We start from the raw sequence: 25,311 nt of genomic DNA, 5'->3' as shown, positions 1-25,311 counted from the left end.
CTGGACAAGGCCCTGAACAACCTGTTTTAACTTTGAAACTAGCCCTGGTTTGAGGAGGGGGTTGGACTACAGCCCTTCAGAGGTCCCTTCCAAACTAAACTATTCTGTTTGTATCATCTACTTAGTAAGAAAAAAGGGAAAAAAAAAAAAAGCCCCAAAAGTCATCTGCCGTGGCAGAGCTCTCCAGTAAGGTAAACATCTTATCACAGACCAAAGGAGAAAGATGATGTCAGGAAGTCAACTGACTTGCCTAAGGCCATAACCAGTTTTACAGCCACCGAGCAGGACTACCACCAGACACCAGGGCCACCAGATCCCCGGGGACAAGTCCTGGCACGGTGCCCCTGCCACAAGTCCAGCGTTCTCCTCTCCAGCTGTTGTCAACAGAAGGTGCTGCCCCAGAGGTTCTTCCAAAATCCTTCGCCAGCCCCCTCCAAACCTCACAGAGAAGCTAAATCCGATACCTCCCGCACTCCACAGTATTCTCTCTTTCAGCCTTTCAAAACGTAAGAGTGTGCACAGGGGTTCACGAAACAGAGCTGCTTCTCTTCTGCTGGAGCTCCTGTGTTCTCCAAAGCTTCTCAGCTACAAAGACTGTGAGAAGCAACAGGCAAGTCTTCGCTTCTCTTCAAGCCACAAAGAGCTTTACTGACTACAGTGCTGTCCTACAGAGCTTCCTCGAGCAGCAATACGAGTACTGACAGACAGTGGTCGCTCTCTCGGATTTTCAGACACTTTCTGTTCGCTCTTGCTAGCACACCTGTGTGGGTCACAGACATAACAGACGAGACTCATGACAAGTATTTCTGTCCCGTACAGTGAGACAACTCATTTCATCCGAAGTTTGACAGAGGAAGGTCGTGATGGTACTAGTACTAAAACTGCAATTAACATAAATGCTGTGGACACACCATACCACCAGAGTATGTCCCCTTCTTCAATATAGTCAGTGTTCTCAAATGCACAACAGTTTAGAATCCTTTCTCAGAACCCAATCCCTTTGTGCCATCCTTCCTTTCAAAAGACGCAAATGCCAAATAAAAAATAAAACAACGAAAAAACTTGACAACAAAGAAAAGAATGCCTCAAGCTTCTGTGTATCAGTCAGTTTTACTCACACCATAACACCTGTTTTTTCTGTTGGTTCTCCCACTCTTGACAGCTCTACAGGGTAACATTTTGTTTTGTGTTAATCTACCACCTGTAGATACACCATCAAAGCAACATGCCCTGCTACCCATAAGGGAGACATTATAGTAATGCAAATAATTACATAGTCACAGATGTTCAATAATCCGCACAGTAGAATAAAGGATATTGGCAGCTTTAAAGTGATTTGCTACTTCTTTAACACCAACCTGGAGGATTAAAGATGATTATATCATCCAGCAACTTGAACATCTCTTGTTCCAGAACTGCAAGAGTAATCTTCCCACTTTGTTCTAAGGTGCTGAGAAATTGAACCACCTGGCGAATGTACGCTTGGCACTTCAGAGTTGCATCCTGTTAATCAAAATTAAAATAAATTAGAAAATAAATCATGCCTAGAACTCCTTCCACACTCGATAACAGACAAAAGCAGAACATCGCAAAGAACAAGAACAGCTCAGAGACACTGCAAAAGCAGTTCAGCTTACAAGGTGGACGTGACTATCCGAAGATGTGCCAAAGCCTGCTGAGACTTTCAGGAGCTTCACTATCAGTTCAGCGGCAGCATCCTTAGCGAGGACAACAGAGGGAGGGTAGTGACTGTTGCAGTAGCTGATGATGCTTTGGTAAGACGAAATACCCACGAGCTGCCAAGGAAGGGAGCTGGTCTGTCCAAGAAGATTTATGAGTGGCGATTCCTGAAGATTTAAAGACATCAGTTTAAGTTCCGCCTTCTTTGCCGTTTTAAATTCATATTCACAGTACTCGATATTGGAAAGAAGCCCAGACTCCAAAATTTGAAGGAGATGGAGCAGAAACCCGACAGAAATAGATGACCACTGGGAGTCTGGCTGAAAAGCAACTCTTCATTCAAGCAACACACCAACACATGTATGTCATCTCCAGCATCCACAGAACAGTACTCAGGACTGCTGCAGCAGTGCTAACCAAGCACAAAAATCTGTGAGAGATGTCAAAATTTGACATGTACACATGTAAAGGTTGCTAGAAGGAAATGGAGACCCTACAAGGTAAAGTTATTTCTGTAGAGGTCTATAAAAAGGCATTAAAAATAATTGAAAATTAATCTAAGTTCACAGTAGAACCACTGACAGAAGCCAGGTCCCTTAATTTTCCATTTGGTGAATAACCTACCAAACTGGGGGTCTCTTCAAGTGCTTATTCTTATAAATACCATCCTGAACAGTACAGCAGCCTACAGTGTCCACATCTCACACAGGCAGCGCAAGTGCACATGTGAAAAACTCCCTCTGTCAAATAAGCACCGAAGTCAAGCCTCAGATACCTCTACCTTCCTCTCACGGGTTCGTTTACATCTGCAAAACAAAAGCTACCCCAGACACTAAGAAGTACCAAATTTCGAGACGTTATAGAATGAACAAATACTAGAATTGTGTTGACAGCCAAGACCTTAAATATCCAGAACTAGCCCAAATTAGACTACATGATTCTATGATTTTACATCAAGAATGCAGCACTGGTGCATCAAGTACTTCTCAAGTTGCTCATGGACTGGAACGCAGGGCTAAGAACGTTTGAGATTTAGGTCAAGGTGTCACAGGAGTTTCTGGGAGGTAAAAGAGCAGTGACAGTGTGAGAGTTTAACACGCTGCTGGAGGCCAGGAGGGAATTCCTGAGGCTGACTCACACAATGTACAAACAGGGATCTTTTGAAGCTTGAGAAGCTTCTGATAAGCAAATATTATACATTCAGGTCAAAAGCACGTGAATTACAGTAATTTTCCTAAACTGGAATACAGCGTAGATCAAATGCTGCTGGTGACACCTTGAAAGAGCATCTCATAATGCATCAGAGGAAAGAGAAAACAGAAGATGCTGCAAGTAGAAGAAAGCTTGCAGATGTGAGATGGGACTTCTTGAAAATTACCCAGCCCCTCTGGAAGAGCCCTCCAGAAGCAATGGACTTAATTAGACTATGCTAGATTTACCCACACAGAGCTCTTAGCAAAAGCAGGATTTGGAAAGTTCATCCTCACACCCGATGCTTCTCTTTCCTATTCTGGCAATTCAGAAATACTGGAATGCAACCATAAATGGGAAATCTGTTGAGAAATCACAGATGATGAAATCCCCCTTCAGAGCAAAAGGACAAGAAAACACAACCTAAGATTCAGCAGATGAAGTAATCTGTCTCCAGTAATTCATCAGAAGCAGACAGTGACATGCTTCTTAAAGATGTATCTGGGCTTCGAGATGTTGTTACATCATTGTGACTTGTCATCACACCACACGGAGTTACAAGGGGAGCATTTTATGGTAAGAAATACACGTTTACAAAAGCAGTTCTGAGATTTATAACTCCCAAGATAACATGTTCAAGCAGACAAATAAATATTTTCTCATCAGACAGCTATGAAAAAAGCTACACTGGGATCAAGTGCTGCTCCTAACCCCACAGGGACTAATCCCATTGCTGGGTTCAACACAACCAGTTTGAAGCATGACCAGCACTGAAGATCAGGTTGGAAAACATCACGAACATGCGCAGTAAGAGACAGAGCCAGGCTTAAGCTTTTCACAAATGAGTGATTCCTTACCATCCATCCACACACTCATGTTTGCTACTCAGAAAAAGAATCAAAATGGGCTGATGCCCAACAGCCTTTTCACTCAGTCTGTCAAAATAAACTTCACTTTAAGTTACACGTAATATTGCATATACATACATATACACATGTATCACAGGTGCACATGTAAATTCTTGCTAATACTACCTCTGCTTTGCATGTGCTTATAATAAAGCCTCTCCAAAACCAGGGAAAAGGAAACAGATATTTTAATTAAGGGCTGGCCTAAGAGACAGGAAGGATACACTATGCAGCATCCCATACTTAACTATGAAAACAACTGCATGTAGCTTTACATATATTTTTTTAAACACTGATTAAACTAACACAAATATTTGTTTTTTCCAAAACCCAGAGAGTCATTTTGTAACTCCAGGAGACTGGCTGTGTCTATTTGCCTACTCTTTACAACACTACTGAACCACAGGACCTACAGAAGCTTCTTAAAACAAACAGCAGCTCTTTTTTTCCTCACATAAGTTATACAAAATGCCTTGCATAAGGATTTAGTCTTGCCCATCTCTAGAATACTATTTGGGGTATTTTACTTGGGAACTTCTGAGATAAGCATTCTGCAAGACAGAAAGTCATCACAGACTGTGTCCTTGCTATCAAAGGATTATTCTTCTTCTAAGACAGGCAGGTATGAACCTTCTCAAAAATTACCTCTTTGCCTATAAGTTGTTCCTCCTTTCCCAACAGGACCATCATATACAGCAAGCAGACAATCATGTTGTGAGTCTGAGGATGAGGGTTGGGATTCCAGGCATCAGAGAGGACACTGACCCAGTTTATTTCACACAAAACATAACCCAGGAATAAGAAACAACTCTTGGGGCTGCCTCTTTCGATCTAGGGAGGAGAAAAGGAAAAAAAGGCAGGTATGTAAAACAATGTAAGATATCAATACATTCAATACTTTTCAACTCCTTAGCCAACCATGACTCTGCGGCAGCACTTTAGGTCAGCAGAGGAGCAGACAGACACTGCTTCTCCGTCATATTGCATCCCACCAGAAGCACATATAACTTTCTAAGCCTCTCAAACAACCAGCACAGAACATCAAGCTGCTGCAAACCAGAAAGAAAAAAAATCTATTTTAAACCCTTAGCTGCACTACTGCAACTATTTCTCTTCACTATAAGAGAAAATAAGGAATTCTGAGCCTATTTAGAACTGCATGAAGAACTCATCCTGAACAGAGAAGCAGTAAGTCCTGGAGTATTTCCACACCTACCTGCAGCTTTAAATTGCGTCAGACAACTTGGAAGTGAGAACACCATGGCAATGGTAAAATATATTGGTTCTAAATAAACGCATATTAAATACATACGTAATGAACCAGACATTCAGATAGAGTAATGACAGATTACAAAGACTGACAGCTTTACAGATCCCCGCAACTTTGTCTAAGACTCAATAGCACTCATTTGAAAAAAAAAAAAATCCATCACAAAATGAGCAGCTGTGAACGCTACAAACTTTAAAAGCTTACTTGCTAAAAAGAACTGTCTCCAGCTCTCTAGTTATTTTCAAGGGCAACAGTGACTATGAGCTTAATTCAACAGATCTTGTTTACTCACTTTAAAGAACTCTTCCATAAGCATCTGGTCTGGATGCATCTCCTTCCACGGAAGCCTTCTGAACTCAGTATGGAAAGTATAGAGAATAAACTCTGGCATTTTGGGGGCTGTGCAACATTCACAGTAATGCATGAGATGTAACCAGAGAGCCCCATGGTGGCTTGGAAACAGCTTATCTAGATTCAAAGACAACAGCTGAATTAACAACAGAAAAACTTCAGGGAACGCTTGATTACAGAAAGTCCACTTTTGAAGATGAAAAACCATAAATGCAAGTTAAACTAAAATACATTAGTCAAAGAAAAAAATGCAGATGAAGCTTTTAGATTTTTTTCTCCAAATCAATGGGTGGGGAAGCTTATGATTTCATGCCTTTCCTTTTGAAGAGTTGCTGCACAATAATCTGGAGTTATAACATACTCCTTCCACGTAGAACTCCACTGCTTTTATGTTGGGTTGTTTGGATTTTTTTAAAAAACATGTTTCTTAAATTTTATAAAATGCAAAATAATACTTTTTTTTTTTTTACAGGATAAGTTCGAATCTAGTTCATCCCTAAAAGCTGTGGAGAGGTATCGTGAAATTACTTTTTTCCATTCTTATGTCTAACTAGGAGCTCAAAATCCTGGAGATTAAATTACCCTTGAGACTAGCTGTGGAGACATGTATTGGTCATAGTGACATGCTACTGCATTTGTTGTATGGGAACAACATACAGACCTGGAATGAAGTCACACGTCTCAAGACAACTCATTTTCTTTTGCTTTCCTTCACATTAACTTTGTTATCTGACAGATATGCATTTATCAAGCATGTCATCTACCTTGCCAAGGAAAAAAGCTGTCTTTCAAAGATTAAACAAAGAAATGCTCCTGGTGCCACTGCAGCAATCATGTTGGCTAGAACTTCATAACAAAATCCCCCCGTGTGCCACAACTCAATCAAAAAAATCGGTTTGGGTCTGATAGAGCAGAAAGTGCCACTGCATTAGAACAGTGTGGACTTCACCCACCTTTAAAGCTCTCATGCAAAAGCTTGATGCAATCTGTAAACGAGCAGACCGTGGTGGATGCCACAGGAGTGTCGCTCTCCAACCAAGGGTAGCAGGGCTGGTTACTTAAAAGAAGAAGTGAAGCAACACATATTTCAGTGCCGAGTTACCAGACCATAAACTGATCATAAACACTTAAATAATTTAAACATTCTAAAGCACGGTAAATCAATATTGTAGGTAGTACACGGTAAATCAATACAGCAGGTATCAGCAGTCCTTTAACTCAAACTCAGCTCATTAGGACTGCCTGCTTCTTCCTCAGAAGAGGCACATATTGTAACACCACACTGGAGATCCGGATGCCATTGAGTAAGCAGAGATTGGTTGTTTGATACTTCATAACTGAATTAAATACCGAAACACAGGAATTTCTGAACGACAGCACATGCCACCTGCAGTCAATCTTCTAACTAAATGCTGGGGGTGTGCTCACAGATCAAAAAGCTTTTGGCTTTGGAAGAAAATAAAATTTAAGTGTATAACATTACAAATAACCCTCCATGTGAAGACAGAGGTACACATGACAGTAGATCACCATAGGACTCATTTAGTCTACAGTTTCTTTAGTTACCACTGGCATTTAGGGTTCTATTTGTTTGGCTTTTTTGTTTTATTTTGAACTAAGGAGTTATCAGTATTACAGAACCTAAAAAAAAAATATCTGAAAATTAACTTTGAGTGTTTCCAGAACTAAGTGAAATCCATATTTTTCTCATTTCTGCTTCCTGAACAGAGCTTGGTTATATTTTTTGTATCTAAAACAATTACTCAATACAAGTCTTGGAAAATTTGACTTAAGGAACTCATAAATTAGTTCCGTAGTTGTTAAGGACATGACAAGTCACAGCTATTTAATGAAAGGTCATAACACAGTCATGAATTATAAAAAATCAGACAACAATGAAAACCATTTTTATAGGGTTAAGGTCCTTACTTTAGCAAAAATTCACTTAATTTTGAAATGCAATATATACCTTGCATCTTCCTTATCCAAGACCAGTATCCATGGTTTAAAGAGTCCAGCAATGACTGAATACAAGGACTGCAATGCTAGAAGAAAATAAACATAGAAGTTGGGGTTTTCCACCCTCAAATTAGCAATAGTGAACGTATTTTAGTTTTCCAAACTTGAATAAAATATCCTTGGCTTATTCCAATATTAAATTAGTTCTTCCTGGTCAAATAAAAACTTAAAATATAATATGCTCATTCATAACTCTGGTTAACAATAACATCATTTTAAGAACAATCATAAGCATTTTGCATTGCTTAGATGTTTTGCTAGTATCACTTTAACACATGAGATTGTGGAGGTAATGATGATTCACACTTCAAAGCTGCATATGCTGAAATAAAGGATGTTTTGGTGATTTTCTGCAACTCAAAATTACATAATGAAGAAATTCAGCAGTCCCTTGTTCCCAAACCTCTGCTCAGTGCAAAAGATCATGTTTTTCTTCAAAGGAAGTATGATCTCCTCATAAAATGATTTCAAAGCAAGCTCAAACATAAATGAGCTTCCTCCAACAAGCATAAAGCACGAAGTTCCACATGGCTGGTAAGCTGCACGAACGTATCCCGTCTGTATTTTAATGTTCTCATCACTGTACCAATGCAGAGCAAGAGGATTCTACTGTATATTTAAATGGTCTTTAACGAGGAAATTAGAGAAACTGACTGCCTGTTGTTAAGTAATTTGCTTTTAAGAGACATTACCCGCTAGAATTCTGTTACTGCCAACAGGCTCTTGGGCTAAATTGTCAACTTCGGTGTCAATAAGTCGTTTGATAAGATATTCTAGGAATTTATTCACTTCAGCCACATAAGGACTCCATTTTGAAAACAGGCCAAACGTCCTGAAGTCCACCGAAGCCAGACGGAGTTTGCAGAAAGATGTGGAAAGCCATTCTATTGTCTCTCTAACCTGTAAAAAGAAGGAAACTATTAATCAGCAACAGAAAGACTGCACAGCAGCATTATTTGTCACTGGTGAGCACCTGTTTTGCCTGAAAAACATAATAAATCAACCAGAGAGGCACCCACCTGTTCTGCAGACAGGAGAATTTTTGCACTGTCCTGCAATACAGGACTTTCAGTAGAATCACTTTTCTTGAAGCTTCCCTGTTCAGCCACTGATGGACCACATCCCAAAGCTTTAAGTGATGCCTTCCAACAGTCAGGGCTTAAGAGCTGCTCTGAAGAGCCTTACGAGAAAGAGAGGGGAATGGATTTGTGAAAATCAAGTGAAGGATATTAATCTCTTTCTCAACAAGAGTCAGAAAAGGTTTATATTAGAGTTCCTTACTTAAAAAAAAAATTAGACAAGGCTTTATCTGAAAGTTCCAAGCTTATGAGCAAGACATATATCTCCCAAATATAAGAAATCCAACATTCCCTTTTTGCATCTACATGTTCTCTGCTTAGACAGTTTCCCAGACACTTAGTACACCTGGTTTTGTGTAGGTATATGAAGAGACACTTGCTGCCTCAGTGCATGCGATTCGACAGAAATGAAGTACTTCTGTTCTCATTTTAGAGGCACAGCAGATTACAGGCAGCATCTAATGTCAACCAGGACATTTTCAGCAGATTTCAGTATCAGTCCCAGGTCTCCATAATTCCAGTTCTCAGTTTGACACCGAGGGGTGCTCAGGAACAACGATGCTGCTTTACAGATAGTGGTGCAATTACCAATTAGTAAGTGCTTCCATTAAGAGAAACCTCTCCTCTGAGCTTCTCCTACAATATGGGCTGAAAATCTGTTGGCATTGGTGTCTACACTTTGATTGTCAGAAAAGTTTTTCTTTGTAGTAGAGCTAAAATACATCTAATAAAAATGCATCACATAGCATGCACATAAATGTGCCTACGGAAACTTTTTAAAAGCTTTTAGTCACTTTTAGTCACTATTTGTTGTTATGTAACTCTACTGCATGCAGTTCATATCTTCAAGCCAGAAGAGTTCCATACAAAAGGCTCAGTATGCATTGACTCAGATACTCACTTTGCACGAACAATCTTAGGAAATCACTATAGTGATCAGGAAACTGATACTGGAGAAGGTTAGTCCAATGCTTGCAGAAGATATTAAATGGCATCAAAATATCTTCTTCGGGTTCAAGGCCACATGCATTGAGAGCCAAGTGAATAGACTCCAGAAGCTTGGTACGCTCAGACAGAGGTGGCTTAGCAATGCTTAACCACTGCGTAAGGTCAAACTAGAACAGAGGACAGGAAGCATTAGTGAGTAAGAGCTTTAACAGCCACAACACCTTTAGGAGAAGGGAGAAATTCTTAGGGGAAAAAAACAAAACAACAACAAAACCAAAAAAAACCCAAACACACAAAACCAGAAGTTTTTGTATCTTTAAGAAAAAAAATAATGAATTTGCACCTCATTAGCTCTAGCTCAAATCTAAGGCAACACTCTCTGAAGGTTGCAATTCGGAATATTAGAGAAGTTTCTAAATTTATGGAACAGGGACAAAGCTGATCTTTGCCAATAAGGACAGCTCAGGGTCATCCCCAGAACAGGCTGCCTGCTATCCACGGCTGTTGAACCCCGTCTCTGTGCAACTAATGGAGAACCAGAGCAATGTCAAAGCCTAACAGTAATTTCTCCACTGACAATACAGATAGGCAGCGTCATGCAGCCTTGAAACACGAGATGCACAAGTTGCTTGCTCTTACCAAGCTCTGTATGTTTTAAGATAGGCAGGAAGCACACAAGTGCCAGAGACAGAAGATTCAGACACTGATCCAATTTTTTGGTTGTTGTTTTTAAGATACCTGGGATTCACTGGCTATTTTGATGAATGTCTCCACAGAGATACCAGGCAGAAGAAGCCATCAAGAGTCTGCTTTAATTTCAAGAGTAAAAGTGCACTGAAGAAAAGCCCTAGGAAGCACATACTGATATTATCCGGGCTACGAAATGGCAGTTTAAGCTTATTATTTGCTTTTGCCTCCAGTTCCTCTTGAGCTTAAATAAAACAAATGCCATTCAAGATGAGCAACATAGATCTATAGTACCTGTCAATGCTATTTCAAGGTACCAGATTTGCACCTCTTTTTTCCTTAGCCTGAAGTCACAGTCTTGAGTGAAAGAACATCCACACAAGCAATCTGCAAACCAGACACAGTATTCACAAGTACTTTACCTTTGTCAGCAACATGAAGACAACATCACTGTTATCCTCGCTCAGAAAGGCCACGACTTTTTTGTATAAAGCCACAAACTCACTGGGAGAGGCAGCAGGAGTGAAATAAGGAGAGAGGAGAGTACAGAGTCTCCAATTCCACAGGATCGTCTGGAGGAGGTGTTTGCACTCTGACTTGGTCCCACTGATGAACACCTGAGGAAATCAGGAACAGGAGAGAAAAATGAACTAGAATGAATCTATTGGGAAAAAAAAAAAAAAACCACACACAACACCTCTGAGAGCTTTTTGGACAATTCTGGATCTTTAAAAAAAAAAGTTTCCTCAAAACGACAGACTGTATGAGATTAGTTTCAACTAAATACTGCTGTTCCACAAAATATAACATAAATGTTTCCCCAGCATACAGCTATAGGAACAGCACTTGTGACCATACATGTTGTATAGAAATACAATTTTTCTGATAGGACAGAAAAACAAAAAAAATGCCTATTTCAGCAGCCCTGCCTGATATTTAGAAAAATTTAAACAGAACTATGGCTATGGAGAGCTTTTCAGCACTTCAGCTGTTAGAAATGCTTAAGAACAGCTGCACATGGAAACAAACTGTATCTAAAAAATGAAAATAAATACCTGGACTCAAAGTGGAAGCTATTGTTTTTTCTTAGAGCACTCGCATAATGTGTTCCCATGGCAAATATTACCAAAAAAGAAAAGCACCTACATGCTCTAGCAGCAAACTTCTGGCTAACTCTCAACAGAAAGAATATTTATTGCAAGGCTGTAGACGGAAAGTGTCTAAACACAGAAGCTGACAAGACATATGTCAGCTAGAAAATGATCAATGACAGCAAAATACATGTCCAAACACTCTTTTATGCACTGGAACTACCCAAACTTTAATTACCCGTCCAAAAACTCAGCCTACCTTAGCGTTTAACTAATACAGTGAACATTTAACAGCACTAAGAAGGTATCTCAGAGCAACAGTTTTTCTTTGGCTTATAAGCAAGCTTAAACTCTCCTAAAGACTGCGTATATTATACAAGTAGTTGAACAGAAAATGGGATAGAAATTATAAGTTAATTTTCAGGCTTCTGGATGTTTTAGCCCCCCAATAACAGCAGCCAGTTGGGATAATCACTAGGTATCCAAAAATCGGAGAATAAACTCACTTGGCCTAGAATCTCGATGCAGGATGTGAAAAACTGCCTTGTGGGAGGATTGCGTTGAGTTTCATCACACACATATTCCACTAACGTAAAAAACAAACTAATTCCAACTTTCTTAATCGCAGGCAAAGGCTGCACCTTGTAGATATTTATTAAGGCTCTGCAAAAAAAGAAAAAAGGGCAGACTAAAATTTACATACAGAAAATATTCTGTGACAATAAAGAAAGGTTTCTTGCCAATACATAGACTTGAGTATTTCTGGTTATGTGTCAATCAAGCGTGGTGTGGGAGAGTCACAGCATAGCTGAGGTTGGGAGAGACATCTGGAGCACATCTGGACCAACCCCTGACCAAGCATGGCCACCCACAGCTATTTGCCCAGGACTATGTCCACATGACTTTTGAGTATCTCCAAGGATGGAGACTCTACACCCTCCCTGGGCAGTCTCTGTCAGCCCTCACAGTAAAAAAGTGTTTCCTGGTGTTCAGAGGGAACCTCCTGTGTCTCAGTTTGTGCCCGTTGCTTCTGGTCCTGCCCCTGGGCAACCCTGAAAAGAGCCTGACTCCATCTCCTTTGCACCCTCCTCTCTTCAGGTATTTCTATACATTGGTGAGAACCTCCCGAGCCTTCTCATTTTCAGGCTGAACAGTCCCAGGTTTAGCTCAAGTAATTTTGATGCCTGAAATGGGTACCTCCAAAATGAGTCAGAAAGTGATCATCAAAACACTTTTCACAGCATAGTTCCAATAGATTATTTATCTGTCAAATCACGTTCTTAGGCCATCTCGACTACATTTGTACCGCGAGAAAATTTCCCTCATTTTACTTCACAGGCTCAGCAATAAAAGAATCAAAACAGAATCAATCTTTTCTTGGGTATTGGCAAATAAGTGTTCCATTGAGCTTGAACCACTATCTTCACTGAATCTGAATTAAAACATCTGAAAACCAACCAGTTCCACAGATCTAAGTCCCAAGAACTAGCCCATCCACTGAATTTTTCAGATTAATGATCAAGAACATGTAGAAATAGTAATCAGATAGTTTTTACTTGTACAGTGAGTACAGTGTGTAGGTAACCAATTACACTAAAAGAATCCCAGCAGAAATCTAGGAGATTGAGAACAATAGTGTTGCAAAAACTGCACCTCAGGGATGAACTCTAAAAGGCCTTCAAGAGGAAGGTGGCCTTGGACTAATCCATTTATTCACCTCCCAAAAAAAGTGATATTATATAGTCCTCTTCCACTGCACGATTTTGTTTCACATATTGAAAAGCTACTTCAAATCATAACTCCCTATTAAAGAACTATAAAAGGGAAAAACCTGCACTATAAATGGGAAAAACCTACAAAGAGAGATATTAAAAACATATAGTTTATGCTATAACTGGGACAGCTGTGGTAGAAGTTTGCCATTTCCTCAAGTTTAATACTGCATCCCTGTCATCACTCAATGTGCTTTTGCAGGGTTATAAGGATATTCTAATGCAGAATACAATAAACGGAAGTAGAAAACAATACTGTGTGCCCCATAGGGGCTGAATGACGAGCAGTTAGCTCTTCCAATAATACAGTTATTCCTTTAGAGGTCTGTGTCGCAAATATACAAGTCTCAGGATTCCAGCTCTGTTGTTGACCCAAAGCTGACAAGCATTACAAAAAACACACAAACAGATTCCACATTTTAACTCTAATATACAGAAAAAGAAATATAAAACATCACTACCTAAAGCAGTGTCTGAACAACCTACGTTATAAAATTTTCCACATGTACTGCTGCTCCCACAACACCCAGAGAAGGTGGCTTCGTAGCTGCTGCCTGCAGTTGTCTCACTTCTGCACGCAAAGCATGGAGCTGCTGGCTCACTGCTTCATTTTTATGTTTCCCTTCAAACTAAATGACAAAAAGACACATATTCATTTCAGAATAATATATTTTGCTAAAATTCTTTGATGTTGCACCTATTTGTAAAAATGAAGCAGAGCCCAGTATGAGAACTCTGAACAGAGATGGTTTTCCCCTGAGAGTTTTGATCAGAGGTAATACATTGTGCTCAAGCACACATGCTTGGTCACGTTCCTATTTAATTATCACACACCAATATAATTCATGTATTTTATGCAAGACTTTTAATCCACAGGGACTGTGGGATCAAGAAATTCATACAGCAAGCAACAGGGGAATATATGTGTAAACATTTTCATGCTTCTATTCCTATGTGAGCACATTCCCACATTCACACATTGGGAAGCAGTTCAGAATGGACACTGTGAGCAAAACAAATTTTACGCAAGAATTTATTCTTCAACTGTTGAACTGCATCTTCTTTTGAGCATTACATATTAGTTATTAAGTTAACTATTATGTCTCTATAGAATTATTTGGTCAACTGCTACTATTCTTATAACCATTTGGTCATTTCACTTCCATTACCCATGTCCAACAGCCCCAAAAGAGAAGCGGTGCCACGTCTCTAACCTGGATTGTTAGAAGAGCTGCTCCCTGGCAGCCTTTATTTGAAGTTCCCCGGCACTCCACATGGAGAGTGATCTGCTCTTCCCGATTGATGTAGAGCTTAGGTAGAGCGTCGAGTATTTCACTGTTGAGAGCAACATGCTGAGATTCCCAGAGTGCTGCAGTTCTGAAAAGCATTTATTAATAACATTACCAAAAACTTTTTTGAAAAAAAGTAATGCTAAGAATTTATAAGCAAGAGATGAGATTTCAATTTAATGTGCTATACAAAGACTCATGACACCTTCCTTGAAAACATAAAAGGTTATCAAATGAAACTGAGTTAAAACCGCAAAGTAATAGCACTTCAAATAATAAAGAAATAGGTTCATAAGAAAAACAATTACTCAAGTCTGCATGAGCTCTTTTTAATTATTCTACATGACAACCTGGAAGGAAATTAAATAGATGACCTTCTGTAGGAAATGTAATTTTCCATCAGACAAATAAAAGGCTGGAAAATGGCATGATTCAGTCAACAAAATAAAGCCCACCCAGAACTGCTGCAGGAATTGTTTAGACACATCCTGTCTTGGGCTTAGCGAGTTCTGGTTTTTTGTTGTGTTTTGTTTTCTGTTTGGGTTATTTTTTTAATCATAATATAGATACTAAATGACTACATTGGGCAAGAACAGCTACAGATTCACCAGCTGTGTTTGAAAATACTTCAGCTGGGTTTTCTTAGTAGGAATATTAAAAAACAAAAAGTCTCTTCTCTTTCACACACAAAGCTAACAGTCCTAGAAATCAGATTTCTCTCTTGGGGGTTCCAGCGCTTCATATTGTAGCTACAACATTAGTGCAGAAGGGTTAATTAACTTATTGTCAACAAATCTAGGCTAACAGGAGGTTCTATTTTCAGAAGAATGCAAATGAGAAAATAAACTGTAGAAGTTAGATGTCACCTGATGTAATCTCAGTCATCAGATAAGACTTGTGTAGTCTTATCTTAGTTAAAGGAGCGGAATAATAACATGATAGCCAAGAAAAAAAAAAAAAAAAATCAATACCCTGACACAAGAAGTCGTCAAGTACTGACAGTCTTGTGCCAACACCACAAATGAGGCTGCTGCAAAGGGCACCTGAAGACACTGCTAGACAGGCAGAAGGAAAACAGCTGTAACTTACTTGGCGTGTTGCTGCAAGACGTTAAGGTCCATGCGCATAAGCCGAATTGCTTCTTTCTGACTTACTAGACTGGCAGAGGAAATAACTGGCACAGGAGCTTTCATCGTCTGGAGCGGAAGAAGGGGCTTGGTAGTATCAAACTTCTTCAAATTATTCATTATCCTCTCTTTGGCTAGAAAGAAAGCAAAAGCAAGTTTTGTCAATAAGAAAACTTTAGGAGAAACTGAACAAAACCATTATTATTTGCAAGAAACATTTTTGGCAGCACACAAGTATTTCTCAGGATTCCTCCTTTTTAAAAACGAGAAAAATCACTCAACTAATCCAGCTGTTTTTGTGGACAAAGTTTATTTCACACAGCCAATTTTCACGACCAGCTCCACCACACAATATTAAGACCCAAGGCCTCGTTGCTTTCCTTGTTTCCTCCCACTCTTCCAGTTTTCCTCTTATAGCCCCATTTATTTCCCTCATCTGACAGAGCCTCCCAAACTGAGACTGCTGAGCCAAATTTATCTTCTTTTCCCTACAATTCACCTTTCCCTCTATTCCCTCCCTCGTCTTTTTTAATCAGTCCCCCCAAATTCCAATCTCATCATATCCTTAATATACCATGACTATTATCCCCTTCTGTGCTACAACAATCCTTTCCCCATGCCACAATTCCAGCAAAACAGTAAGCAAAGGCATTGGGAACAACAAAATAAGAGAAAATCTTTCTGGTTTCAGTTACAGTGTTTTTTGCCTTTGCTTTCAGCTGTCTCTATCTAAACTTTGGGAAAATTTAAACCAAAAACATGGATGTTAACTTCTCACGTGGCATCTTAGTGAGAACAGTATAAAGACTTAATGTAAAATATTGTACCTGTTAAAACAAACAGTATTCATGTCTTTATTCACAAACGTCATTATGTTCCTAAAGCAACCAGGGCTTCAATATGCCAATAATTCTTTCTGGCCCGGTTTCACTAACAATATTCTTATCTCTTACCTGATAAAGGGTTGGTGAAATCTGTTTGCCCTGCAGAAACACAGGTTGTATGTGATTCAAGCTGTACCTGCAGCCAAAGGTTTAGAGCTTCCTGAAACTCATGGTGTATGAGTTCAACGTTGACATACTCCATCCACAAATCCTAAAGCACAAAAGAATTAAATTATCGTTCCCATTTTGGTCAGCACTATATACTGTGCATCCATCCCAGTAGCTTGGGAACCAAAATAAGTACATACAACTAGACTTTGTTGTTTTAAGTAATAGGAAAATTATTACTAGGGAAAAAAAAAATCTATACTGAAAAAAAAAGCTGCAGAATTTGTATCACATGTACAGATAAGCCACTGAAAAGCATTCATGGCACTTAGAGATCTGACAAGATACACAGTATAATTTTAACAAATATGTGAGAAAGTGTACAGATTATTAAAACTCTGTTCCTAAAGATAGCCTAAAACATCATGGCATGATTAACAGTAATCAGGCTAAAACAGGCTTGCATTTCCAGTTGTCACATCCACTGGAAGAATGAAAACAAAGCAGGCATGAGAAAATGCCCTTCCAAAATCTCCCCTCTCACAGTTTTAGTTCTACTAACTCTTTAAGCTTACTAGACATCATAACATAAGCTGCCCAGTCACTAACTTACATTAGAACCTGACATGTTACAGACTACCAAATGAGCAGATTTCAGCTTCCAGTCTTTTCTCATTTCAAGTTTCAACTTCAATAACTCTCTAAAGTTATCTTGGAAAGAATTTCAGAACAGCACAGAATAAGGACTGTGTTCTCATTAAGATATGAAAGAAATCTACTCATGAGTCCTCGCTCAAATATAGAGGAAGACAGATTAGCACAGGATTCTTAGGAAAAAAGAGCTGTAAAGTTACTATACATCCTGTATACATGTTAAAGACCAGTAACACCACATCTCTCACTACTTTACACGACCCATGTTAATAAGTAAAGTGAATTTTGGATCCCAGATTGCCAGTGTGATTGGCACTTCACCTGTTGATTCTGCATGACTTTAGCAAGTCTATGTGCATCGTATTGCTTCGGTAAAGAAGGAATGTACGTGTCTCCTTTCTGGAAACTCTCTTCCTCCAACCACAAAACAAAAACATTACAAAGCCTGAGGGGAAAAAAAAAAAAAAAAAAAGAAAAAAAAGAAAAAATAGATCAATGTGAACTTTAATCGTATGTGTAGCACGTATTATACAGCAGTCTCATTCTGGGGTTTATAGTTAAGGCAAAAATCATGCTAACAGGTGACGCAGCTCAAAACACAGATGTTTCAGACCAGTGGAAAGAACAAAAATATGATGGACAGTAACCAAAAGTAACAGGACAAATTTTGGAAAGGAAAACATTTATTTAAATTAGCAAACATGACCCTGGACTGGAAGCGACTCTTATACCAGGAAATCATATCAACAATCCCATTCGAAAGACCAATGAAGAAAAAAAAGACTATGCCTGAGCAAGTCTGGCTGCTCTAAAAAGCTCACACCTGAGTTACACCTTTTAATTTCTTGTCGGACTCAAATTCATGGCTACTTTATTCCTATTTCCTTCTCCACTAACACTGCACTTTAACATAAATGTACTTCTTTCTTCAGCTGTAGTCACCCTTCTGCGGGGTACCCATTTTATAATCATAGCATTCAAGTTTTCCTGATTAATTACAAAGGAGAACTAGAATACCACTACATCTTTGCAGTGTGGTATTAGATATCATTAGCAAACTCCTGGTTTCTGTATCAGTGTGAAAACATTGAAGTATGCTGGTTCCAAGCCTCAGCTCTTGAACTCTACCAATATTTTCCCTCCTGTCTAGGTGGCCATTAAACTTCCCGAGTGTAAGATCTATTTGGCTGTAGAGCAGTCTGTTTTTATGCTGGAGTGGGGACCTCCTTAAAAATGAAGGACTGACAAAATATTAATCAAGTTCTACGCAGTCAGCACCTCTAGATTATTTTTCACAAATGACCAAGGAGGATTTATGATGTTCCTTGTTTGTTTGTCAGTACCTATTGATTATTGCAGAGGAAACACTTAAAAGAAGCTCAGATCCTGGATGCAAAAAACCCCTGTTAGGGAACAGACTGCCCTAACATATTGAATTATTGAGTATACTGCTTCTTGTAGAACTCTGTTAGAAACTGCGTAAACAGAATTCACTTAGCATAACTAAATCTGCTTAGCATAACTTCTGCAAGCTGCGAACCTTTGAAATTTTCAGCTTTGTTACGTAAAAAAGGCCTCAGAGTCTTCAAGCTAGAAAAGAAGGGGAGCTGTGTCCCTGGAGATAAGTAAAGGAACAGAACAGCATCTAAAACTACACAGAAGAATGTTGTGGTTATTGTCAATAACTTATTTTCTCCATCTGCAGGTGAAAAATAACAACCAAAGGTCAGAACTTCGAATGACAGCCTGCCTGATGAAAATGGGGAGATGCAATGAAGAGCAGGGAGACTCCAGACTCTAATTTTGCAATTGTCCCGTAGTGCCGTGTTGAGGGTGGGGGCTTGGATTGTTGGGATACAATTGTCCAAGTTTTTTTCTGCCAAGAGCCCCTTTTCAGGAGGCACCCAGCTCGAGCTGCTCTACACTGTCCCCTGTGAATAAATTACTCATTTTAGAAGAATTTCTGGAATCCATGCCCGAGTATCTGCTACCGGAAACCTAGGTAAAAGAACCTTCTCTGACACTCCCCGAACAAGGGACTCCCCTCAAATAATCTTTTCAACAATAGCTTCTAGGAAAATCCAGACACTGTAATACTGCAAATACTTCTTACGGTAGACTTCTCAAACCATGCCCATCTCCTCACCCTGCTCCAACACAAGGAGACAGTCTTGCGCTAAGGTTTTGGTTAAGCAGAAATATCGCTTTCCAGCTGGCACAGAACACACTTGTCACAGCTCAACTGGGTAAACTGCACTAACTGAATCATGTGTTACAGCCCCTGTAAATTCCCTGATGAAGTGATCTTATTCAGACATAAATTTAGGCCCTAGTCTGTGACAAACAGACATATACACACAAAGTACCACGTTACATTTACTGTTAGTGATGTACATAATGGTAGCAGATGTGTCTAAACAAACATTTTACCAGTATGGGGATACCATTAATTAAAAAGCAAAGCTCTCCCATAAGGGAAGCAACAACTCTATCAACATTTTATCTTTAGTAGGAAAATCAGCCCTCCCTCAAACAAAACAAGTTGTATCAACAGAGGAACAGACTTGACCAAAATTATGCATAGAACAAGTGCCTGTGGTGCATTGAGGTCAGCCAAGGCTCACGCCCCTTCACATCTCCTGCAGCTAAGACCGTGCTCTAGTAGTTGTTCAGGTGGTTGCATTGAATGAGATTGAACTGGGCCATTTTTCTTTACCTGACAAGTTCCTTATGCAGTTCTGGTGAAGTCAGGTAATCTGGTGAGGAGCTCGCCTTCTCTGGTGACCTGTCGCTGCCTTCAGCAGGACTCTGCACTCTTAGGGCTTTACTGGCAGCGTGGTGGAAGTCTGCTACCTCTATTAAGCGCTGCTTCATTTCATTCAGTAAGTTAATATGAGCTGCGCTTTGGAAAAAACGTCTTCCAATACAGCCATCTACAGGTAACCTAAAAATGAACGAAAAAAGCACAACAAAGTCTTGTTGCAAGTGTCAAATTGGCACCTTTGCAAATGTTAATAAATTGACTTTTTAGAGAGATGCTGCTTTCAGATGGAGTCTTACTGTGAGGCACTTATTAATCTCACTTGCAGCACAAACTTCTTAGCGCTTGCTGTTCTGCCAGAGCCCTTATGATCAGACTCACCCGTATTGTGGTCCTGGTCGATGAAGGTAAAGGAGGAAGAATTTCTGCCAAATTAGTGGCAGGAGAGGGTGATCGGCAGGGGTAGCGAGGGCCTGGTGAGCCCAGCGGTAGATCATGAGCCTCTGAAGGGAAGGAACAATGGGCAGCTTCAGCTGGGCCTGTGCTTTCTGCAAAAAGAACATTTTCAGCGTCAGGTGTTCTGCAGTTCCTTGTAACAGGCTGTCACAGTTTAACTCAACAGATTAACACAGGGTGAAAACAAAATCTAAACAATACAAGGGAACACTTTTCTCCAGTAGTTCTGCCTGATAAAAGCAGATGAACAGTTCTCTCACCTTCAAAGCTTGATCAGGAGTCAAAGCATTAATAACCAACTCCCCCTCCACAACTCTGCGAAGCTGTGAATCTTCTTCAAATATTGACTCCATATTTAGCACCATCCATGAAAACCACACCTGTATAAACAGCAATAACAGAAAAATTGATAACAAAATGGCAGGGGTAGGATCAGGAAGCTTGCTGTTTTCCTGAGAGGATTATGTCTTTGCCAGATTCTCATTGCACAGTTGCAAAAGCAGTATCATATCTCAAAAAGAAAACTGAGAGCCAGTTTCCTCCTTATCTACATTCAAACATCCTCTTTGTATTCTGTACAGTCGTGAGAAAGAACGGGGAAAACAGGGACAAGTGACAATTATCCAGAGAGTTCTGGAGGAAGCAACCTAATCAAACCCCATAAAATAATATCTCCTCTCTCCCACCTGCACTGCACATCTCCAGTTGAGGTACTGCAGGTTTTATTTCTTTTTGCTCGAATGAGGAACTTGATTAAGCAGAAAGAAATCGATTAGTGTTCAAAATATTCATCAGAAAATGACTGATCTAATAGAATAGCCAGGCTTTATGTATTTTCTCCCATTAAATATACTGAGAGCAATTGAAGATTAAAATAAAAATTTACTAATAAATCCCATTATATTAATTCTTGGGCACAGATCAAAGTTTTCCTGTACAAAACATTCCATGTTCCCTTTAGCGTAAAAATCTCACAGCATTCTCTTAGGCTAAATTAGGATTTTATTACAGGAAAACTCAGAAACACAAGGACAGGAAGAGAGAAGAAGAGAAAAATCTACAAAACCTTGCAAAAGCGTTAAAAAAAACCTAAATACTTGCATATTGCTTATCAGAGGGTTGTTCATACAAAACCATTGTCTCACTTACCTGAGAGGAATTGGCATCACCCTCAACAAAAGAAGGTGTCACGTTGCCTGCTACGATCCAGCTAACAAGTGAAGACAGCAGACCTTTGTCACAATGATAGCCCAAAGCATTCTGTGTGGAAGCAGAAAACATTTGGGGTTTTTTGTAAGCAGCCTAAGAGATGACTTACATGCCACAGGTATGCCACTGTGCCTTCATCCAGCTTCCCTGCTGCCCCATGCTGGTACTTCCCAACCTTAGCTCAAGCAGCTACCTCTGAAATACCTGCGGGTACTTTATTTCTTTTTCAGTGAAAAGACTGTTACAGTGACAGCATCTGTTTTTTCAGGAGAGGATGCCCTATTCATATTATAAATACACAACCAAACATTTGAAATGCAAAGACCACAAACTAAAATACTATGATAGAACTCATGAATGAGAAAAGTGTTCCAAATAGGCTTTAATTCTTATAGTTATTATTACTCACTTATCAGATATTTCACTAATCTTGAGCTACTCATAAAGAAATCAGATAACGTAATTTCATTATGGCTCATCACCATGATTGTTCCTGCTGCATTTCAGGAAAATACATTCACATCAAAATTAGAACAAGCAACACATGAACTGACCATTTACTCAGCAGCCATACCATTATAACAAACCCATTTACCTTATGTTGTTGGTAAAGCAGCTTTTGCACACAGTCCTCTTGACTGTACTGAAAAGCAGCTTTACACAAGTCATCCAGCAAGAAGAGTGTTGCCCGGTCCCTGTGCCACAGCTGCTGGCTGGTGAGGAGCTGAACCCAGAACTCCAGCACTGCAGCTGGCCCCACTCCATTTGGCTGGTCACTCAGAAAAATGTGCGTCTGCCAAATTAAATAGTAAAATAACTGAAGGGATTCCAGCTTCTCTTAAAGCTTAAGAATTTCTTGAAGAGCTGTTTAACTTGCATAATGTTGTGGGCCTATCCTTTAAATATTTATGACGTTCTCTATGCCTATGTAAAAAAAGCTCTGTCATCTCCAAACTCCAGAAGAAATTCTGCAGCCTAGAGAGCTGAGCACCTTGTGCCATCAGCAAAAACGGACAAAAAGGCCATCAGTCTGTCTCTTTACCAGTCTCTGATGTTAACAGGCCTTGGTTCTTGACCTCTCTGCACATTTAGAAAAAAATACTACTGTTCCCCAATACATGAACTTGTTTTCATACCAGCACTATAGATTAATGGTAAAAAGCAAAGCTTTCAAATATTAATATATCTGCTGCATCACTCGACTAACACAAGCGAGAAAGTAGTGCTGCATATTACATTGCCTTTTTAGGCAGTTTTGACCTGGTATCAGAAAATGTGTTTTCCAAGAAGTCTGAAACACACGTACCACTGTTATGTCCAGTGTCACATGCATCACCAGTCTTAGGTAAGTCTAAGCAGAAGTGTTTCCAGAAACCACACACAGCTATTCATACTTGACACAGGGTACTTTGTGGCTGAAGAACTGACAGATTCAGTATCCTATCTAACCTTAAGCACTAACTCAGTCAAAAAAGCCTACTTGTTTCTAAAAAAAAACTCTCCACTGTGTTAATAATCTTCTTACCTGTATCATACCACTGAGCAGCTTAACATTTTCTCCATAGCTGACTCCTGTCAAGTGCTGTGTTACTTTATGCGTAACCTGCTGGGTCACACCTTGCGGGACTCCACTATCCAGATGAAGGAACAGTTGTATGTAAGATAAAAACCTAGGGATGCCAACAAATTAAATTAATTCTAAAATTTTTCATACAGCACCATAGACAGAAAATCCGCTTCTAGAGAATTTAAAGCCACCTCAACAGCACTGGTTGACACCCATATATGAGGCTTTTGATGCATGACCATGCTGCAGATTTAATTGCTCCATTTTATATATGTCATAGGCACAGCATGAGCAGTTCATGGCAGACCGTAATTCCAGGCAGCCCATTAGGACTGAATATAGGTCTTGATCCACATCCACACCCAAATCCAGCATTGCTTGGGAAGCTGCCAGGTGTTACAAGCCAAAAACACCCCAAGGACCACTTTACTAATTAACCAGGACGGACAGTGAGATCCAGCACTTGAGTACGCTCCCAGCTGCTCACCTTACCAGTAAGAACACAGTTAAACCAGTATTGCCTGCTTGTCTTTCTCATTCATCTAAACACAACAGCTACTCGTCAATACCACTTCTGTGGCACAGCAGCAGTATTGGTGGCAACTGTACTTGATGTCAGTAGGAGATATTTCTACAACTATTTCCTCAACCGCAGTCAATACCAAAAAGTTACTTGGCAAATAAACCAGACATACTTCCCCATCATCTGAGTCACACTCTCACTGGATGCAAAACCCAGGATGAAGCCTGATAAATTTAACAGTCAAGACTAACTTTCATTCTTCTTTATCAATAAATGTATTAGGAATAAATAATGCTTACTGTTCATTCTTCAGGAGATAATACTGGCAAGAATAAAATAAAGGTAAAATTTTATCCAGCACATGGACTACTGTTCTCAGATATCTTGACTGGACGAGTACACCCAAAAGAGGGATCCCTTCAGCACAGAACTTCTCAATGCTGTCAAAACAAAAACATAATAAACAAGGAAAAATACAATTACTATCAGTAGAAAGAGACAAGGGTGTTGTCTTCTTTTTTGCAAACTGAGAAGTAGAGACACTTATCTTTACACATAATCTCTGAAATCCTAAACAGCTAAATCCAGATAGTTTTTTTCTTCAGCTGTAGCAGTCATTCAGTTGCTGACAGATTCGGAAAGCATTTCCTGCTGTTCTGGGGGTTTGTGTCCTGTCTTCACTGGAGACAGGGGGTCTTCATCAAGTTTCAATCAATACAAAGCTCAGGATTCTGGGCTAACGTAGCCAACTTGCCTCCCTCTCTAGGCAAAGAAAGAATCATAGAGGCGGAGTTTCATCTTGGCTAACTTTGATGTCGCCTCAGGATGGACGATGCTCTGGACATCTTCCTTCACTACCTATAGATGGAGCTCGGAGGGTTTCTTTACAGTAGGTATTTCGATGGTTGCAGTCATCAGAGATTAATCCTACTCTTCCTGACCAGAAAACTAATTAGCAGCAACTTATTTGGTATATTGCTCTGCATCAAGTTGCTAACTGAGAAGAGCTGCACATTAGGAAAAGATGTAAAACATTAATCATGTGTTTAATCTGAGGTCATGAAAATGAAATGTTACATTGTCACTACCATACAGTACAGCGCTTTGTTTCTTCTGCTCATTACCTTAACTGGCCTTGAACTTTTGCACGTGATTAAGATCAGTGTTATGGTTTAGACCGGAGCGAGATATTAAATGGTTGCTTGCAAGGACAAAGTGTTTGGAGGAAAAAAAAAAATCCAAAAAACACACACTAGAAAGAGATTCCTTATTTTTCATTTCATGCTCAAAGTCACATAAAAACTTCAGCTCTCAAACCAGAATACCTTCATATCAGTCTCAAATTACTCCAGTGCTTTGAAGAAGCACGTATGCACCTATGGCATAACCTTAGCACCAAGCAAGGGCTGGGGGGAAGAAAAGAAAGCCAAAACAACTTCTCTTTAAAGATTAAAGCAATGTTATGTGCAGAAAACAACTGGTCAATATTTTGAATTGAGTAAGGGATAATTAAAGAGATGACAGATTCAGGGAAAATAGACCTGGGAGAGACTGATTAATCTATCCCTGGCTCTTTACTTTAATCAACTAGTGCATTGGATTATGTCCAAGAGCTTTATCTACAAACCAACTGAAAACACTGGGAAAGACAGTGTTGGAACACAGAGAGGGCTAGGACGTTCAGTTTCAAGGTTATAAAGCTCTCTATTTATCATTACTGGCATGAGTGGCTTTTTT

At 39.6% G+C, this 25,311-nt stretch overlaps 1 protein-coding gene across 2 annotated transcripts in view; it reads right to left on the bottom strand.

Annotated features, from left to right (window-relative positions):
• EPG5 (ectopic P-granules 5 autophagy tethering factor) overlaps positions 1–25,311 on the bottom strand; it is a 57,591-nt gene that overhangs the window by 8,514 nt on the left and 23,766 nt on the right. For both annotated transcript variants that reach the window (XM_065656271.1, XM_065656272.1), the window contains exons 17-39: positions 23,874–24,014; positions 23,010–23,154; positions 22,080–22,277; positions 21,425–21,535; positions 20,536–20,655; positions 20,201–20,367; positions 19,775–20,002; positions 17,380–17,503; positions 16,366–16,507; positions 15,375–15,546; positions 14,211–14,373; positions 13,483–13,625; positions 11,731–11,887; positions 10,556–10,750; positions 9,400–9,613; positions 8,439–8,599; positions 8,112–8,319; positions 7,370–7,445; positions 6,354–6,457; positions 5,342–5,517; positions 4,425–4,610; positions 1,638–1,847; positions 1,359–1,503 (exon numbers count right to left, since the gene is read on the bottom strand). In XM_065656271.1, the coding sequence (XP_065512343.1) occupies positions 1,359–1,503; positions 1,638–1,847; positions 4,425–4,610; positions 5,342–5,517; positions 6,354–6,457; positions 7,370–7,445; positions 8,112–8,319; positions 8,439–8,599; positions 9,400–9,613; positions 10,556–10,750; positions 11,731–11,887; positions 13,483–13,625; positions 14,211–14,373; positions 15,375–15,546; positions 16,366–16,507; positions 17,380–17,503; positions 19,775–20,002; positions 20,201–20,367; positions 20,536–20,655; positions 21,425–21,535; positions 22,080–22,277; positions 23,010–23,154; positions 23,874–24,014 (3,686 nt within the window). The remainder of the gene's footprint in view (positions 1–1,358; positions 1,504–1,637; positions 1,848–4,424; positions 4,611–5,341; positions 5,518–6,353; positions 6,458–7,369; positions 7,446–8,111; positions 8,320–8,438; positions 8,600–9,399; positions 9,614–10,555; positions 10,751–11,730; positions 11,888–13,482; positions 13,626–14,210; positions 14,374–15,374; positions 15,547–16,365; positions 16,508–17,379; positions 17,504–19,774; positions 20,003–20,200; positions 20,368–20,535; positions 20,656–21,424; positions 21,536–22,079; positions 22,278–23,009; positions 23,155–23,873; positions 24,015–25,311) is intronic.

This window comes from Caloenas nicobarica, chromosome Z, assembly GCF_036013445.1.
Source record: "Caloenas nicobarica isolate bCalNic1 chromosome Z, bCalNic1.hap1, whole genome shotgun sequence".
NCBI classification, from domain to species: Eukaryota; Metazoa; Chordata; class Aves; order Columbiformes; family Columbidae; genus Caloenas; species Caloenas nicobarica.
Note: the sequence above shows the minus strand (reverse complement) of the source record. Positions and strands in the feature narration are given on the sequence as shown.